Raw genomic sequence first — 18,924 nt, forward strand, 5'->3', positions numbered from 1 at the left:
TAGGAAGGTAAAATAAACTTTCCATGGTGTGCCCTGTTCAGGAAAGATTTCTATCTGGTCTGTAATAGGTGGATGTGATTCAGTTTCTACCACGAGGCTTTTTATCTCCCAGACCTTTATTCAGTATTAATTATAATTAGTAATTTAAAATAATAATGCAGGTTTAATGTGTTTTCTTCAATTCTAATGATCCATTAGGCTGTCCAGACTCCCTTTGAATCTTACTAAATTGTCTTAATTGCACATTACAATGTTTTGACAGTGTCGAGAGACAGCCCTGTGTTACATAAAAGTGGTTGCTGTAGGTCAGAACTAGGTTCCTCTGATGCCTTAGGTGATGTGTTTGCAGAGACAAATATTGAAGCTTGAGAGCAGAAGGGAAAGTTAAAGCTGAAGCAATAAACCTAGCTATTATTACAGTACATAGCTTGAAGTGTCACATGAGTAAGGCTGGTCACTTGCTTACTCGGAAGCTTTTTTCACAATACATATTCAGAGAATGGGGTTGGTCACAGTCAAGATGCAAGTGAAGATTTAAAAATTAACTATTGCCTTAGAATATATGATGAATCACTAGGGAGATAACATGGATGAGTGAATTTGTCATAGGGTGACATAGTGTCCTGCTAGGAATCAGGACTTCAGTAGATACTATTAATAGCTGCACCAAATACAGCTATCTTGATTTTAACTTGCTTTCTCATCTGATTCATTTTCCTTTAGCAGAGCAGTTAGCAACTCCTAGCCTCATTCTGTCATATCATTTGTGTTTCACTTACATCCTCCTTGATTGTTGAGCTAATAACAATTACTCTGAATTACAGGACAGGTATACTACCTGGGCTAAAATAACTGTCCAGGTTCATTAAAGTTTTAAATCCAAGTCTAAATAAGGTAAAATCTAATAGATGGTAGTAAAGAAGCTTTTCTTCTAGTCACTGAAACAGGACTTCCTTTGGTTCTGTGGGTCTTACAAGTTCTAGGACTTGTGAGCTGCAAAGCACAAACATGTAGCTAGAGAAGTTCATACAGGGTGAGTATTTGTAGAGGCGTGGGAAAAGTTATTACAATTATTACAGTTGTCTGAATCAGCTGGGGAAAAGCTGACATCTTAGACAATGAAAACTAAGTGCCAGAGAGATTGGTAGAGGATCAAAGACCAAAGCAGGACTATGGAAGAAGGAGGGGGGAGTGAAAGGAAAAAACAGACCTAGACAAGTTTGGATACACAACAAACTTTGGTATGTATCTGTGGTTTGACAGAAGTCTCTCATTCTATAAACAGTCCTTGTGCTTCCTCAAATGTGTGCAGTGTGTTGACTAGGGAAAAAATAACTTTGAGATCAATGCCTATTCCATACCAGAAGGTTGACTATAGTCTGGAAGTTACTTCTCTTCATAGTTCTTACAGAGCAGTAGAGATGGTAGGGCCCAAACCTGTGAATGCTGAAGGGTGCTGTATTCTCTTGATTGCATCTAAATTCTTCAAGTTTATTGCTGACAGGGAATCTGGTACCAAACCCGATCCTTAATACATACAGTCAGCTTTATTATTTATTACACAAAGGACTGGTATACCATTTGTCCACATTATTTGTTGAGGCGGGTTCTGAAATGCTGCAAAGTCTATCACTTGAGGCAGGGAGAAGTCACCAGTGTAATGAAGGGTGGAATTTACTTAGATAATACTCAAATTTGTAATAATTCCAGTGAATCTATGTATTGTACTTCAGAATGAATGCATTCAAATAAAAATGCACATTTATCAATAGAATAAGGTATCACTACCACTGTTTACAAACCTTAAAAATTAGGATTCCAGTCTGTCATTGTATTCCCCTCATGTCAAAAGTAGGGCAGGAATCACTACTTCCACTGCAGACTGCCTCTCTTAAGATCTTGACTTTCCCCTCCTCACCCTCCTCTCTCCCTTCTTTCCACATTGCTTTTAGGGAGCCTTCCTGCAGTAGTAACTTCGTTTTTGTCTGACCCCTCTTGGTGGCTTTAAGAATTAGTTTTAATCATGATGTTACCAATGAACTTGCTTTTTGTTGAGATAGCAACAGTAAAATAGAGAGTGAATCCTATGCTAATTTGGAAGAGATAATTTCTCACAGAAAAATTCCAGATTATGCAACAGTGCCTTGAGAATAACTAGCCTGTTTGTGGATTATGTAAAAATCATCTGGAGTGACTATGTTATACCGAGGGAGAACTGAGAACTTGAGCACATATTTGAAAAAGTATTAGCATTTTTATTTTGAAGATAATTTATTAATAGGCTTTGTTCTTTTTGAAAACATTGTCTTTGAAAAAAATCTCCCTCATTTTTTATGTCAGAATAAGAAAAGTGGATCGATCTAGGACATTAACCTGATTTGAATTCAACTAATACCCTTTCTTTTTTGCCTAGATTTGATTATTACAGCTGGAGGTGAAAATGTGCCTCCAATTCCAATTGAAGATGCTGTTAAAAAAGAACTTCCAATTGTTAGTAATGCTATGGTGATTGGAGATAAAAAGAAGTTTTTGTCAATGTTGCTTACCCTAAAGGTACACCTGTTCTAATATTCATTTCAGTGAAATTACATACCTGCACCTAGCAAAACAAATAGCATTTTGAACTGTTTGTAAAAAGACCAAAAATGAGATAGGAGGATGTTAGAGGGGAAAAAAATATGTAGCAACTACAGGCCAAATCCTGATGGTCTAGACTTGTTAAGATTAGATGATCTGCTAAACATGTATGTGTTTACTGCTGTTTCTTCTATAATTACAATAACTATTTTTTTATTCAAATGCAAATTTTTAATTAAAGAATGTTGAAACAGTAAGAAATCTCTGTAGCAGAGCACAATAATAGCTTTTATTCTTACAGACGAGCAAAGACAACAAATGTTTCTGGTACAGGTAAAAACTATTTTCCTAACAGAAACTTTCCAGCAGAAGCAGACTTTCCAACAGAAACATTTCTCTACAATTTGTTCTGTTTATGTAACACAAAAGAAGGATGAAGGTAGAACAAAATAATTAATAGCTTTGCTGCGATATATTCTTCAACTGAGAAATGACCTTTTTTCAAAAACATTTGCACTTCATGTTCTGTGTACATCCATAGTGAATGACCCTTTAGTTTTTCTCAAGTTATCTCTATGACTGATCCTCCCTATCTACAGGTATGATAGAAATACTAATTTAAGAAGTCTAACTTCAAAGAATGCTTCTATCTCAAGCTATTTACATTACACCACAGTAATTCAATTTAATGATGAGCTAAACGTTCCCCTGTAATAATGGAGTAATTTGGAAAATATGGTAGAAATTCAAGGTCTATTGATGGACTTTATTGCCTGATTCATTGACACGTTTTAAGCCTGCTCACATCATCTGCATAGAAGCCAGAAGTATTTGCATTTGGTAGCCAAGTAGAAGGAAAAGCACTATCATCTGTCTGCTTTTTAAGGCTTACAGGATGTTTGGGTGTTGATGCTGAGCCTTCTTGATACTTACGAGTTGGGGAGGACCTGATCAGAGACACATTTAATGCCTTATACGAGTGAGCAGTTGATGATTCACTTCATTTGATATTTTAGAGCATGCTGGACCCAGATACGTCTGATCCCACTGACATTCTCACTGAGCAAGCTAGAGACTTCTGCCAGAAGGCTGGTAGTAAAGCCACTAAAGTATCAGAGATTGTAGCTACAAGAGACCAGGCGATCTACCAGGCCATTCAGGAGGGAATCAACAAAGTCAACAGGAACGCTGCTAATAGGGTTCACTGTATTCAAAAATGGATAGTCCTGCCAAGAGATTTTTCCATTTCTGGGGGAGAACTAGGTAAGAGTTACTGACTTATATTGAGGTATACACACAGTAAAGAGGCTGCTGATCTGAGAGTATTCAAATGCAGTTTTGTATGACGAGTTCTGGGTGCAGCCACTAGAGGGAAAGGAAAAAACCGTTATGCAGCATGTGTTAAAAATAAAAATGGGAGTTTTTGCTCTGTACATATCTATCAATCTGTGCTCATATACAAGTACAGCTCTAGCTAAATTTCAGATTGCTTTGGGCAATTAAAAAAAATCAATTCTGATTAGTTCCTTTGCATTACAGTATTAGTAACTTCCAGTAATAGTACTGAACATTTCTTGTCAAAAAAAAAAAAAGAAAAAAAAAAGACAGTGAAAGCCTGACAGCAAAGTCCCAAGCACACTACTGGGTTCTTTAAATAAACTGGGAATTGTTTGAAAGCTTTCAAAAATATCATCCTTTAAATTATTTTTAATGAAAAAAGTAGTAGTAGTCAGTCATCACTCTGTTATCTGCAGCTCCCTTTGAAGTCCTCATACTTATGTAGAGGCTATCTTACATACCATGTTTGCTTCTCATATCTACACTTACAGAGTGGGAGTTATTCTTCCAAACAGGCTCTTCAATAGAAAATCTTAGGAACCAAAGCTCAAACTGTGTAGGAATTTTTGTTCCTATTTTCTGCTATTGTAACTTCCTCTTTTAAGGTCCGACAATGAAGCTAAAACGACTCACTGTACTTGAGAAATACAGAAATGAAGTAAACTCCTTCTATGAAGAATAAGAAGTCTTTCATCCAAGCATGAAGGAAGATCTGTGACCTAAAGAAAGTATTTCCTAATCAAAAGCATTAACGAAGATTATGCTTGTTTTGGTTTTGTAGTCTATTGAACTGAACCACTAGAAAACTGCTGTGTCAATTTAGTTGTTCCTGATACTCACCTGATAGTGTGTCCTCTTTTTACAGAAGCATCTACAGAGTATCTGTTTTCTAATACTGTTTTTACTTTATGCCCTAAATGATTAAAAACATCCTCTTGTGTATAAGCAGGTATAACTAATTAATTCCACTAGACTGAAACAGAATTTTTTGTGTTCTACAGGAGGTTGCCCGTAGCTCATGATATATTTTGGTAGATCAGTAGTTAACAGTACTGCTTAGTGACACTTATACCACTCCTATGATAAAGATAATTATTAAAGAAAAGTCAGAAGGGCTGGGTTTTTTCCCCTCCCAGAGATGAGTTTATTTGTGTTCACTAACACAACATTTATGAATCTAAAGACATTCCATTTCTACAGTGGCTAGAATTCAGACTTTTGTGAAAACAGCAGCTCATAATTTCATAAATTCATGTTGAAATTAGCATTACTATTTCTCCTAAAAACAAATAATCAAAGTTGAGGGAATACTCCCTAAGACTGAAAGACATGAAGTAGCAAATACAGGAGCTCTCACATTAAAGTGCTGTTTAGAACAGAAACTTCTTTAAAATTGTTTACAGCATTTTTTTTTAAGCAATGGTGTTTAGAAGCAATGTGTCAGTGTGTTGCAACACTACCTGCATGCTTCAATATTCACATTGTATTAATTCTGAAAAATGTGAGCTGTGTTTCTTCTTCTCCTTGTAAAAAGTCAGTCAGTCGTATTATGTGAAGGACATACTTGACAAAGTTGTCTAAAGGGTTTGCTGTTAGTATGTGATCTTTGGCAGAGTTGTAACAGCTAACACAAGCAGCCAACCTATAACCACTGTTCTCAGTTAAGAGAGTCCTGTAGAATAGGGTATCATTTCCATGAAAGTTCCATTACCAGTCTTAGGCATCTTACAGACTTAAGATTTGTTGCAAGTACCAACCATCAGCTGAACCAAGACAACAAGACAGCAGCCTGTAATTGTAAAAAAACCCCAAGCAATAGGACTTTGAAAAGTTTATTTTCCCCATTTTGTGCGTAATGGTAATTCAGAAGTTCTTTAACATTAATCTAAAGGAAACAAGGAAGCAGCAGCTTGTAAAACACAGAAAGAAATGTTGCCCTATTCACCAAAAGCAGAATGCACAAGGAATAAAGCTCGTTGTCCCTCCTCCAACATGTTGTTAGCCTATACAAAAAAAGCTGGCATGCTTACTTTGAGTGACACTAGGAAGTTACTCAAAATTTATTTTATCTCTGAAACAACCAGCCTAAACAGTCTCAATAGAAAGTGGAGTAATATCTGTTCATAGAATTAAGCTTTAAGAAACCTGGTTCTGGCAGTAGGGATAATCCTGTCCTATAGTCATGAGTTTTAAAATACATGTTTTTCTGGTAAGGTTACTAATGGAAGCATACCTTAAGACATACAGATCAGAATGACTCATATGACAACCTGTATGCAATGAAGAAGGGAGGGAAAAGAGTTGCTTTTGCACCCATTAAGCTCAGTAAGCAGGGCAAAAAATAGCCTCAGATCCCCCTGAATAGGGATGAAATGTATTTCTGGAACATAGGCACCAGAGCCAAACCTTTGATCTGTCTCAATCCATTTAGGACTAGTCCCTTACATTCGGAGTTTCTAGAATGAAATTACTAGTCAATACAGTAAGACACACTGAACATACTATGCATAAAAGTACAACACAAAAAGCATTCTAGCAGAAGTCATGAAATAATTAGTATAAATTCGTAAAGTTAATGCTTTCCCCTCACAATACATGGCAGAAGTAATTTTGTATAATTTACTTGCATTATAACTCTGTTGTAAAGTGTGTTTCAGAGAGGAAAATTTGTAAGAATTATTTTGGTAAATAGATTTGAAAAATAATTTTACTTCAACATTAGTTCTCACATCTTGCTGGTTAATGGTTCTGGGTTTTTTTTAAAATACACATTTGTATTTCTTTATTCATGCCCTTAGAGGGCAAGGCTATATTTCATGAATCACCACAGTATCTAAAGTATTTTTTTCATTGCTCTTAACATGAAATTGCTATTTTAAGTTATTTTATACCCGTTTCTGTTTATGAAGGTCATCTTGTGCTATTGTTAGGCTGAAAACCTATCTTTTAAATTTCAGTAAGATCAATAAAGTAGGTTTTAACCATTAAGGTGCTTTTAGATTTCACTAATTCTGTTACTGGTTTATTTGCATAATTTTTCTTTGTGGAAAGTAAAAACCTCTGGTTCACATTGAAAATGGTAGACAGTTACAGTGGCAGTAAAAGAATTCACTTACATAAAAATGTTCACCAGATAGAAAAAATAAATAAGACAAAGCACTTAGAAAAGTCCACTGAAAGCAGGCACAAGCATAATTTGTAGCCATTTGGACTAAATTAATTAACAGAGAGGCCCTAACTAAAAAGTTTGTTCTCTGAAGAGACAAGCAAACTATATGGGTATCAGGTTACATATGATGTACTTTGTGTGATGTATCCTTTCAGAGTTATTACAAGTAGTATGAGAAAAGTTTAGTCTGTGTCCCGTACTCTGCGGCAGATCTCTTCTGTGAATTCCGAACATTTGGCGCCACCTCCCAAGTCTTTTGTCAAGACCTGAAAGAGAGAAAAAATAGTCTTACTGAAATGTTTTATGGGGCTAGCCTTGTCTCTGAACAGTTCTAAATGTTGTTCTTATATGTTGTGTAGGGATACTAAATAGGATGAGAAGGAATACATGAAGTTCAAGTTTTTCTGCATCCCATATAGCCTTCATCAATAAGGACTATGCAGACTGAAGCAGGTAGAGAAAATCTGAGTATGATCATCAAGTGTTATGTTACCAGGTTTCAACATGGTTTTATCTTAACTACAAGAAAGCACATTTGGCCAAAGTCCCTTGGCCACATAATAGTGTAATTAATTGTTAAGTATTTAAGTTTTCATTAAGAGATTTGTCCTTTGGAAGTAAAATTGAAATATGAAGGCACAGCGCAAAAGGTCCTTCTATAAGGTTTTGGGTTTTTTGGGGGGGGTTGTTTTTGGGTTTTTTTTTGTTTTGTTTTTTTTTTTAAGGAAACCCACACAGAAAAAGCACACATAGCTCTTAATGCTGCATGTTAACAATTCTTTGAGTTTGCTTAGTTTAGTTAAGAGATGGAAAAATGCAGAGTTAAAAGAAACTTTTTCATCAAGTACAACTCCTGTCTGGCAGCATGAACAGTAATCGAATAAAAATTGGACAACGCTGCTTGTCCATCCTAGCTAGATGAAAGCAGTCTGGGAGATAATTTAAAATCATTAGTCTTCCCCTTACATGACACACACAGAGATCTTTAATTAAATTGCTATGGGGAAGGGAGGAAAGGGAGAAGTAGCAAGCAGGAGAGGCAATAAAGGTTACTATTTCAGGATCTTGTCATTTAACTGCATTATGCTTTTTTCAATTTAAAAATCTCTCCATTGTGAGCATATAACCATAACATTGTAAGTAACTAGTAAACAAGTAGCCATGTCACAAAACTTGCATAATGTTATCTTCCGTAGAATTACTGACCTGCAGATGGAGGATTTCATTTCCAGAGCAGTAAATGGGAACTTTACAGGAGTACCTCTTTATTCACTTGTAAGTTTAGAATTTTTTTTTAACTGGCTCCTATACACAGTAAGATAGCTGCAAACAGACCACTTATGAAATGATGACAGCTTTTTGTTTAGGCATGCTTGTTACTTTTAATTACAAAGCAGCTTCTCATGCTCCTGTCCAAGATAACTGAACCAGCATAGCTAACTGGTAATCCTCTTTAACTGCCATCTTCAGGATCTTTCCAGCTATGTTTTGACAAGGTAGATGTCAAAGTAGGTGAGTGAACCAATAAGGTTAAGAGCACAAATTCAAGTCAGATTTCAGAGCATAAGTCCCACCCGGAACATCCCATTTGAGTCTTGAATCTGGAGATGGTTATTGCCAAAGGGAAATCGAATACTATCTTAAGGGAAAATGTAAATAGTGGACAAAAACTGTTCTTTTGTAGTCCAAAAAAGAGTGAAAGCAGTTAGGAGGAAAAAAGGAAAGAATTGACCTGAAACAATAGGAGCAGAAGTATTACAGTCAGGACTGAAATGCCATAAATGAAGTGAATTATTAAGCCTGTGAAAGGCAAATAAGCATTCTTCACTTCAGGATCCAGATGTAAATATATGTGCTTTGTATGCATTATAAACTTCACAAGTGAAATATCACTAGATACTTAAACCTCTAATCCCCTTCATAAAAAACAGATACCCAGTTCTAGCTTTTAGAGTTAACAAAGCTGTGGAAACGTAGACTGAGCATTACTGAGACATAAAGAATATTCTTACTACTGAGCTGGGCAGATTTAATACCACCAAAAATAATATAATTACTATCAGAGAAGGATAGCAGCACTGCTCATATGTCAGGCCAGCACAGCAGGTCATCCACTGTTCTGGTGTTAATGTTTTAAGCTAATTTTTGCTACAATAGAATGTGATTTTAATTCACTGCATTTATTTGCACACCCTCATATTACCTTTCCATCTTTAATTGTATCAAAGCAAGCTGTCTCAATTTTTGTGGCATGTTTGTGTAGTCCCATGTGACGCAACATCATTACAGCACTCAGAAGAAGGGCAGTTGGATTTGCCAAGTCTTTTCCTGCAATGTCTGGTGCTGTTCCATGAACCTAGAAATAAAAATGAACCTCTCTGTTATGATGCCAGTATGCTGATTAAAATGTCCTAGGCAGTTCAAATGTATGCAAGCAACCCGAAACATGCACAAGCATGTTACAATAGGACTGACTTCACGGTGATATGGTTAGTGGAAAGGAGATAGGAAAGACCAGAACAATTCTGTTCAAAGGCATCAGAAAGGGGGAACTAGGTTACCTAGTGTCTCCCAATTGTGTCCCTCAAATTCTATTTCAGAGAAGGTCTTTATCTTATGAAAAAGGGGGAAAACAAAGTGTCAGTAAGAGCACATGCAAAAACCTATGTATAATACATACTTTAACTACTCTCTCTGGGTAAAGTTTCAGCATCTTCACAGTGAAAAATAATTTTATAGAGAACTTAGTTAAATGACAGCCAGATTGTATGTCATGGAAAAGTTTCGGATGCTCAAGTTGAGACAAAGTAGTTATTACTTCTATGCCTTGCGTAAGAACTTACTGATTCAAAAATCGCAACTCCATTAGCACCAATGTTTCCGCTTGGTGTTACTCCAAGACCCCCAATCAGTCCAGCACACAAGTCACTGAAAAGGAAAAAAAAAAGGAAACAGAAAAATGCACAAGTTTTTCCATATACAGTTGCCTGTCTGCAAAGTATTAAAATATTTTGTTACTAATTTTATTGCAACAATAACTTATTTCATATACCCACACCATCCGAGAATAATATTGGGAAAGGATAGATGCTGTTAGCTGCTTGTAGGAGTGCCTTGTAACTACTAGCAGGAGATAATTTAATACGGGAAAATTAAAAGGAAGTTCCAGATACTAAAATAAAGCTGATTAAGACACAGGCACAACAAAAAGTACTCAAAGCACAAAATACCTGTAGAAGTCTCAATAACTAGCAAAAATTGTAATGTAAAGTTCCTTGTAATTATCCAGAAGTCTTATTTCCTCTGAAGAGGAATATGTAAAATCATATGTAAAGTCCTTCTAAAAAACATGGAAGAATTTTGCTCAGGTAGATGAATTACTAGTAGTTGTAAAGTTTATTGCATGTAGTTTAAGGAATATGTTCCAAGTGACACCAGACTCGCTTTCCCCCCTCTCTTCACTGAACAGCCCCTAAGTCACAAGTCTGACAGTAGCAGATCATCAGACATAAGCAATTTGCATTAGGTTTCCTCCAAAATTAACATGGGGAAGGACAAAGCAAAAAGTACCCTCAAAGCTGAACATACTGATAAACAAGGCTCTTAAAACTCTTGATATTTTAGCATACTGTTTTATTGCCTATAAATTAGCTAATCAAGGACTAAGAGGCAGAAAAGTTTGGATGGCCTTGCAGAATAATATTTAAGTTTAAGCTAAAATAAACCAATTAGCTTTAGTTGTATAGAATCTGGGGAAAAAAATGGGTACAGTCTACATTTGTCACTTCAGGTATTTAATGCTTCAAGGTAAGAGATTTCCTCCTGTACCTATTCAAGCCAAGAAACGTGTTTGGCAATACGTTCACACTTAAAAGCAGATTAAGATACATTATTTTACATGCAATATTTAATTGAATTTAGACTCTACTTAAACATTTTCCAGAATGAAAAGTGTGTACTGATGGATTTTGCCTTCAAGACATCAAGTACCTCTAGTATTAATGTTATTCAAATACAAAATTTAATTTGAAGGAAAAAATGCAACACATAAAACAAGAACTGGTAGGATATTGAGAGGCCACACGTTTCCTTCTTCAGTGACTATGCAGAATGATTTCGCTGTATGGCTAGCTTGCTGAAACATCACGGCCCCATAGTCATCTTACGCAATCTATTTTAGTGCTTAAGATTAGAAAGTTTTTCCCCCAGTATCTAACTAAGTGTTCTTTATCACAATTTAAGCCATTAAATTCTTCACATATCAGGAGAAATTTCTCTTCTGCCCGATCTGAACAATATTCATAGCCTCCATAAGCAGAAACTTTTTTTTTTAAAAAGAAGCACATTCTCATCACATAGCCCCTCCCAATAATACATTAATAATTGAAGTGCAATAATACCATCCTTTCTTCCCATTTAGAGTCTGATTTATGAAGTTTTAAACTGTGGACACATAAAATCATCACCCATCTGGCTAGCATATAGCCTGAGAAACTGTCCAGAAAATAACAGTATTTTACATGTTGGGTTAATTTAAATTAAAACCTCCATACCTGAGGATGTCACCATACAAGTTTGGCATAACAAGCACATCAAATTGTGATGGATCCTGAACCATCTAGAAAGAAGTATATTTTCATTAAGGTTAAGAATTTAAACTAAAAAATTACCACAATTGAAACCTATAAATACTCACATTCAGACACACAGTATCCAGATACATTTCATTAAATTTAATATCTTTACAGTTTTCTGCTGCCTCCCTGCATTTTCTCAAGAAAAGCCCATCAGACATTCTCCTGCAATTAAATAAGCAACAGAATATTGCCGTTATTGTAAGTAAGCAATACGGAAGATAAAGAAAAATGCATGCAACAGAGGATTAAATAAAAATATTAAGAGTGGAGAAACTTAATTTGTGACTAATAACCCCTTAAGTTAAATATAAATATGTTAAATATATTACAGACAGAGAAGTTACGCCTTTTACATTTCCTCCCAAAGTATTTTTGTATCAGCAGTTTAACAGGCATACATTAATTCTCAGAATTACTCTCATTAATTTACTGAAGGCTTACTGAGTTAGTGAAGGTGGCGTCACATAATATCACGTGTTATGACTCAATTTAGTACAAAATGCCTTGGAAACACTAGCCATTTTCATTCACAGTTTGTAAGTTCATTTTCCCAGTTTAAGACTATGTTTAAAGTAAGAGCTTTGCAAGGAAAGTCACAGGATTACTACAAACTTACTAACAAAAACCTTAGTACATAATTATTATAGCCCTATGAGTACTGGGTCAGTACTGCCCATTTTACTTAGGAAGCATTTACTTTACTTATTGTCCATTTTACTTACTCCCACTAGCATCAACAGAAATTCTACATTTGAGGAGGATTTAAAAAGATACTTATAATTAAATGCATATTACTATATGTTGTTCTTCTCAAAAAGAAGTGTCAACATACATAATATTTGCCTTGTGCACAGCAGTAACATGGCTTCTCTGGTTATTTCTGGCATACTCAAAAGCAAATTCTGCAATACGCTTGCTAGCCTCTTCTGTGATCAGCTTGATACTCTGCACAACACCTTCAACAATCTGAAAGACAGTAGTTGCATTGATAGTAAAAGTCTAAGCTCATTTTTCAAGTCACTAGTATGAAAGTTTGGAACAAAGTAGTAGCATTCTGAGTGAGGCAGTCTCGACAATGCATTTTACTATAAAATAATTTATGGATAGCAAACTTAAAAAACTCCACCCAGGCCACTGAGATGGGCCAAGTTATCATTCATGAAACACAGAAAACCCACCATAAGCACCACACTTTCAGCAACATACCACGTGCTCAATTCCACTGTATTCGCCTTCTGTGTTCTCTCGAATTGTGACAATATTCACATCCGTATATGGGGTTTTGTACCCTTCAATGGAGACACAGGGACGTACATTTGCATAAAGGTCAAAGGTTTTGCGCAGAAGCAGATTCATTGATGGGTGCCCTGCAGCAATTGGGGTCTTTAAAGGCCCTGAAGAAAAAAAACAAAAAAAAACCCCCACAAGACTGATCAGATGATAAACCCCTCCACGAATTTTAGAGGTGAAACTCTAGGTAAAGTGGTACTCTTACAGGAGCTCCAACTTCCTATTTAACCCTATGCTGAAATGCCATGGGAATTCTCTGTGCTTTCAAGAGTACTACACAGTGATATTAATCAGCTCTTTAAAGGCCAAACTGCAACCCTTACATGGAATAGAAGTTTTTACAAAAGGTTCTCACTGAAAACAACATAAAAAGATGCTATTCATTAATAATACAGTTATCGCGTACTGTTGTGTATCAACTGCATTAGAAATGCATTCTGCATAGAGTCCAAAGGTTGGTATGTGATAATACCTGCCTTTAACATATGTCCTAGAAGATGTAGGACAGTTCTGGCTTTGAAATGAAGGGCTGTTTTAAGATTACAGAAGGCTACCTGACAGGCTGTCGTCTGTAATTAGCCACTTTATTGTGCTACAGATGAAGGACTTTGGCTTTAAATCAGACTCACAATGAAAACAACAGTATTTAATATCTTTGTATTAACCCTTAAGTACCTTTTAATCCCATTTTGTTTTTGTCCATGGATTCTTTGGCATCTGGAGGTATCATCCACTTCCCTCCTGGTCCCTGGATAGCTGTAACGTTCCTCTCTTCCCACTGAATAGGAGCCTAAACACATTTACTCTGTTAACTTAAATATCAAGACTTTTGCTTCAAGTTTTATCTTTCCTTTCACAAAAAGGTGTGGAAGGAGTTTTGTCCAGGCCTTCCTTAACCATTTTTCTCTCACGAGTGAGAGATGTTTGAACTCCAAAATACACAATTTTTTAAAAACATAATTAAGTGAAAATGAAATAGTATGAGCAACCTATCATGATAAACCTGAATACCACAAGATATTTCCCGAGGTGTCATGTACACAGAAATAATTAGAACTGCAATAGACATGCTACTTCTTTTAAGCTCTTAGAGCCGATGAGTTCCTTGTATACAAGAGACAAGACATTTGAAAACTGAATTTATTAAGTACTCATCATCCATACGGCCTGGAAGACAGTATATAACATAGATATATATCTGTTATCTAACTGAAAATCTGCAAATGTTCCACAATGCTTTCTGAATTTGCATTCACCATGGGAATCTTCTAAGTGGAGATGGCCTGCCACCCTTTCATGTTATCAGGAAGGACCGTAAAGGAAAAGATACAAGGGCTTTCATAAGCAAACAGAACCAGTCTAAGCCTAACTAGAGAATCCCCTTTAAAATAAAACAAATCTGATTAAGTATTGCAAACACGCACTCACACATAAACTTAGGTTTTACTCTTCCACACCTCCTGCTTGACTCCCCAAAACCAACCAAAACTAACTAGGTTTTCATATAGCAGAACTTCACTTTTTCCAAATCTAAGTCAGTTGGAATAGAAAGGGAATATGACTTGGTACTGTTAGTTGCGTGGAACAATTTAACACACATCTTTCCTAAAAAGCCATGTTTCCTTTCAAAGAAACTGGACAAATTCTGGTAAAGATCCTCAGATAGGTAGTAAAACAATTCTTGGATATATTTCTTTTTCATATCACTTAAGTGAATGTGTTTGGCAGCGCCACAGTTTGATTTCTAAGAATAAGCCAGTCCTTTCAAACACACTTCCATCTGCACTGGAAGTCACAATGAATGAAAGAACATCCTCTACCAGATGCTGAGGACTGCTACATCAACAAGATGATTTCACATAATATATCGAGTTCATATTTCCAAAAATTAAACACAGCATTTGCTCTCAACTCTTTACTCCTCCGCCAGCTACCAGTTTCAAACTCTGCCTTGATACTGTAATCCCTGCTGAAGCTTCATACTTCCTTTCTATTGTCAAGAAGTTTTAATAGCTTAAACATGACTTGATCTTGATAAAACATTTTTAATACACGTAGTTAATACTCATGGTTGTAGTTAAACTTACAACACTTATAGCAAGACACATATGACTTACTTTGGCAGCATCAAAGATCTTCATGACAGCAGCAGAAATCTCAGGTCCTATGCCATCCCCTGGGATTAAAGTTACTGTTTGTACCTAGGTAAAGAAATATCAGTAGTACAACAAATGAATGCTTGTTTTCTATGAGGAAAACATGTGTTATAGGAACCAAGTAACTACTCAAAAAGAAAAGAAAGTTTCAGTTACCAAATACTCACGATGAAGAATAGCAGTGTTGGTCAGAAGCAAGAATGAGTAGCTTGCTTTCAAAGGGAGCATGCACAAGTTTTGAGAGAATCGTTTAAAAATCTGCCTACTATCTCTTCCTATTTCAAAACACAGAGGTTTAACCTGAAAGGCAGGTTCCAGCTCAGTACTCCTTGAAATGAATGATCTCACCATGCTTTCTTCTTGAAATTTGGAGAGGAGATAGTATAACCTGTCTGTTACCCATATGTCTCCGGTATTGTCAACATGCTGCATTAATACTGACATATGCTAGAAAAGATTACATTTATGAAAAGCTACATTCACTGTAAAAAAAAAAACAACCTCATGCATATCTAAACTTCTCAAGTGACTTCTGAAAAATCTCAGACCCGTTTTTAACAATACCAAGTTGTTTTCCTCCCATGATATTCTCAGCGTTGCTTCTTTTACCATCATCAAGCAGATGAAATAAATTGCACAGCCCAGGCTCACTGAATAACAGAGGAAGAAAGCACTCCACTTTGATTAAAAAAAAAAATTATGATCACTATTCTAATTGTACATGTCCCAGCTCTGTTTGTTTTACTTAAAGATTTCCAACAGTTTTGTAAGGGCCCATTATTACCTACAAAAAAAGCAGCTCAGATACAGCATTATTTGCAAAACCCCAGTTAGAATGAACTCATATGTTTCTATCCTTCTCCACACAAAATATTGAGAATTTCAATATATAGACTGATTTTTTTAACTAATTTGAGCCAAAGAAATTCACTGTGCCCAACAAAAGAAGCAGAGCCTCAGATAAAAGAACACTGCAGTTAGGCAAGCACATAACTGATGAAATGCTTCAAGATTAGTTTTGTGCTGCATTGCGTTGTTGCTTCACAGCACAGCAGGACTCCACCTGAGCCACAGGATGTTTCCCCTGAAACAGTAATGTGGTATAAACAGAACCGGAGGTGCCTCACCTTCTGAATCTTTTTATACTGTATAAGATATGAGCGACCTTTCAGTTTCTTTTCTAGCTGTTCTATCTGCTGTTCTACAAAATTTATAATTAAAAGCCACAGTTTCTCTTTAAAATTAAGTCCTGCTTAAGGGTGCATGCAGTGGTGCTGAGCCCTGCTTCTGCCCAAGCAGTTTTCAAGGCCACCTTCACTGAACATAAAAAGGCTCCCTGGCCACTTCAAACACATATACATAAAGAAGGTGAAACATCTACAAGGAAATACACAATCAGTGCCTAGAATACTTTAAGGAGGGCCTTGAAAAGGCAGAACTTTAGATGCAAGGTATTCTAAAAGCAGCAGTAAAGTAAATCTAGTGCTTAGAGGAAAGTCTGCAAAATAAAGAAAATTAGAAGCTTCTCAACAGTCTTTCTAGCTTGCCCAGTATTTGCCCATTTCCAGATGAGTTTCAGGAGGCTGGCTTATGTCCATATTCCATGAAAAGTCTTCATGCCACTTCTGTATTTTGCTAGAGCCTTTTGTATTATCACTTACACTTTAATATGCAATTGCCAAAGACAGTAATTAACCAATATAAATCCAGCATGGCATTAAGAGCATATATGTTCACTTATTTAGGCCTTATTTTTTTGAGAACATAAAAATAACAGCAATCTTCTAAGAGTAAATTTCTGAACCTCTTCCTTGAGAAACTTCTTAAAAGAAAAAAATGGTACTATCATACTCACAGCACTACCAAAACTTCTGGTCACCTGTTTTTGGTTTTTGAAAGCACCTAGCAATCGAGAAACCTGCAAGAATATAAAACAAAAAGATGCCATTTTACAACATAAATGGAATTTTATCACGTTAACAGTATTGCAGCAAATCTGCATTTTAAAATCCTATTGCTTTAAATTTCCTATCTCAAACTAGTATGAAAATCCAGTTGAAACAAGAGTAACTAAGCGCTTTGCCAAACTGCTCTCCAACATTCCATGCACTAACACCTCATGCGGGTATTCTTAGCACAAGGTAAACCCAGGACAGCTGCACTTTGCAGTGCGCCATACTCTCCTACTGTGCCTGGGGGCGAGGGGAAGCTACTGCACAATAACCTGGGTCCTTACATACTACACATTTGAAATAAGGTTCTCGTAACTAAAGAGACGATACACTAGGGATTTAGATTCATAGAAAGCAAAGTGAAAAATCAAACACTTTCACTAATAGTTGGGTGGACGGTATCATTACACATTTTAGGTAATGTTTTCAAAATGACTTTGCATTAGTGTCGCTTCTTCATGAATTTTGTTCTTCCATCTTTTGCATCTGTAGGTTTTGTACTGTTGCCTTCTGCGTGCCTGGCAGTTTTTAAAAAGCATAACTGAAATGCACTGTAAAGACAAAATTCACCATGGCAACGAGTCTACACAGCATAGTCAAAGAATTATACTTTCTAAAATCTGAATATTCTAAACTGGCATTAAGCTTCAAAACTGCGATGGTATCTCAGCACGAGCTCTTCCTGAGCCAAGCACCACGGACAAAATCCCCAGCTGTATCAGTATCGATAACATAACTGCAGAAAAATCACAGCCTCCCGGTTTTACTCTCCTCTAGGATTTTTCATGCCTCTGTGACTTAAGAGTCAGAAGACTTCTATGTGTAAACAGACTTACGCTACTTCAGTTCTACCATACTCACGCATGCGCCCCGCCTGCAGCTATCAGGCTAGACAGCAACGTATTTGACAATTTGTATTCCTCTCCTGTACCACTGGTATTTGTTACCTCCTGTCTTTACTGACATGTATGCTTAAAAGTAGCTGTATGGCAAAAGGGACAAGCTATGTTAGCACTAATAGGAACAACTAGAAACCACATAATTCTTGCATATATTGTAATGAATGCTGCGGGAGAAGTAATTTAAGCTAGAATTTATTTTTACTTGTAACCCAACATGAGACTACAAGGTCACTGCACCAGGCAAGCAGCATTTACCATAGCAAGCTGTATATTTGAGGCAGTAGCTAGAGCAATAAATGCAAAGGTGAATTTGACTACACAAGCGTTAAATGCCCTCATGGTACCGCTCCCACATACAGAGTCAGCATTCACATTCCAGAGTAGCCCTGGAAAGCAAACTGTCTGTCCTGCCAGAAATTATGGGCCTGGCATGTTATACTTAAGTTGAACATCCGTAATGCTAGCGGAGAATCAGGCTAAACAGAATTGATCCATGCTGACCTTCGAGTCATGTGCCATGATTAAGTCCTGACAGCTCTTCCATATTTTGGCAGATATGTGAAGCGGGGCTTCCTCGATGACTTAGCCTCCAACAGGCTATTATTAAAAGGCGCAAAAGAAATTTCTTTTACCCAAGGCAAAAAGCAGCAGCGTCTCCGTGACGGCCCCAGGAATAACGGCTGCGTTTCGAATTGCTCAAAGCCAGTAAATCCCAAAGGACAGGTAGGGGCCCAGAAAGCAACCGGACAACCCCCCTGCCTGTCTCTCTTCCCCAGGAAGGCTCCGCAGTGACCGCTACCGCAGGTTTTTGTCAGGAACGACGCCTTTGGCCCTTGCTGTTCGTCAGCGACGCAGCCGTACGCGCCCCGCGGATGCTGCCCCGCTCCCGGGCCTGTCTGCGGG

At 36.7% G+C, this 18,924-nt stretch overlaps 2 protein-coding genes across 7 annotated transcripts in view; one reads left to right on the plus strand and one right to left on the minus strand.

The window, feature by feature from the left end:
• ACSBG1 (acyl-CoA synthetase bubblegum family member 1) overlaps positions 1 to 4,835 on the plus strand; it is a 44,207-nt gene extending 39,372 nt beyond the window's left edge. For all 6 annotated transcript variants that reach the window (XM_035899587.1, XM_035899589.1, XM_035899588.1 and 3 more), the window contains 3 exons: positions 2,414 to 2,553; positions 3,594 to 3,840; positions 4,521 to 4,835. In XM_035899587.1, coding sequence (XP_035755480.1) covers positions 2,414 to 2,553; positions 3,594 to 3,840; positions 4,521 to 4,597 — 464 coding nt within the window. In that variant the 3' untranslated portion in view covers positions 4,598 to 4,835. The remainder of the gene's footprint in view (positions 1 to 2,413; positions 2,554 to 3,593; positions 3,841 to 4,520) is intronic.
• A 71-nt stretch (positions 4,836 to 4,906) lies between these two features.
• On the minus strand, positions 4,907 to 18,873 carry IDH3A (isocitrate dehydrogenase (NAD(+)) 3 catalytic subunit alpha). The gene is made up of 11 exons (XM_035899591.1): positions 18,523 to 18,873; positions 17,023 to 17,085; positions 15,129 to 15,212; positions 13,687 to 13,801; positions 12,928 to 13,115; positions 12,554 to 12,687; positions 11,781 to 11,883; positions 11,638 to 11,702; positions 9,928 to 10,012; positions 9,288 to 9,440; positions 4,907 to 7,350 (listed from the first exon to the last, which is right to left on the minus strand). Exons 1-11 carry the CDS (start codon positions 18,538 to 18,540, stop codon positions 7,267 to 7,269), a joined length of 1,092 nt encoding a protein of 363 aa, XP_035755484.1. The 5' UTR covers positions 18,541 to 18,873; the 3' UTR covers positions 4,907 to 7,266.
• Positions 18,874 to 18,924: the final 51 nt, after the last annotated feature.

This window comes from Egretta garzetta, unplaced genomic scaffold, assembly GCF_000687185.1.
Source record: "Egretta garzetta isolate BGI_Z169 unplaced genomic scaffold, ASM68718v1 scaffold287, whole genome shotgun sequence".
Classification (NCBI taxonomy): Eukaryota; Metazoa; Chordata; class Aves; order Pelecaniformes; family Ardeidae; genus Egretta; species Egretta garzetta.

Excerpts from the sequence above, each read along its gene's own strand:
- IDH3A (XM_035899591.1), bottom strand. Across the intron at positions 11,884-12,553 it reads GTGCACAAGGCAAATATTAT|GAGAATGTCTGATGGGCTTT; the intron begins GTATGTTGACAC and ends ATTTAATTGCAG. Across the intron at positions 7,351-9,287 it reads ATACAATTAAAGATGGAAAG|GTCTTGACAAAAGACTTGGG; the intron begins GTAATATGAGGG and ends TCTCTCTTTCAG.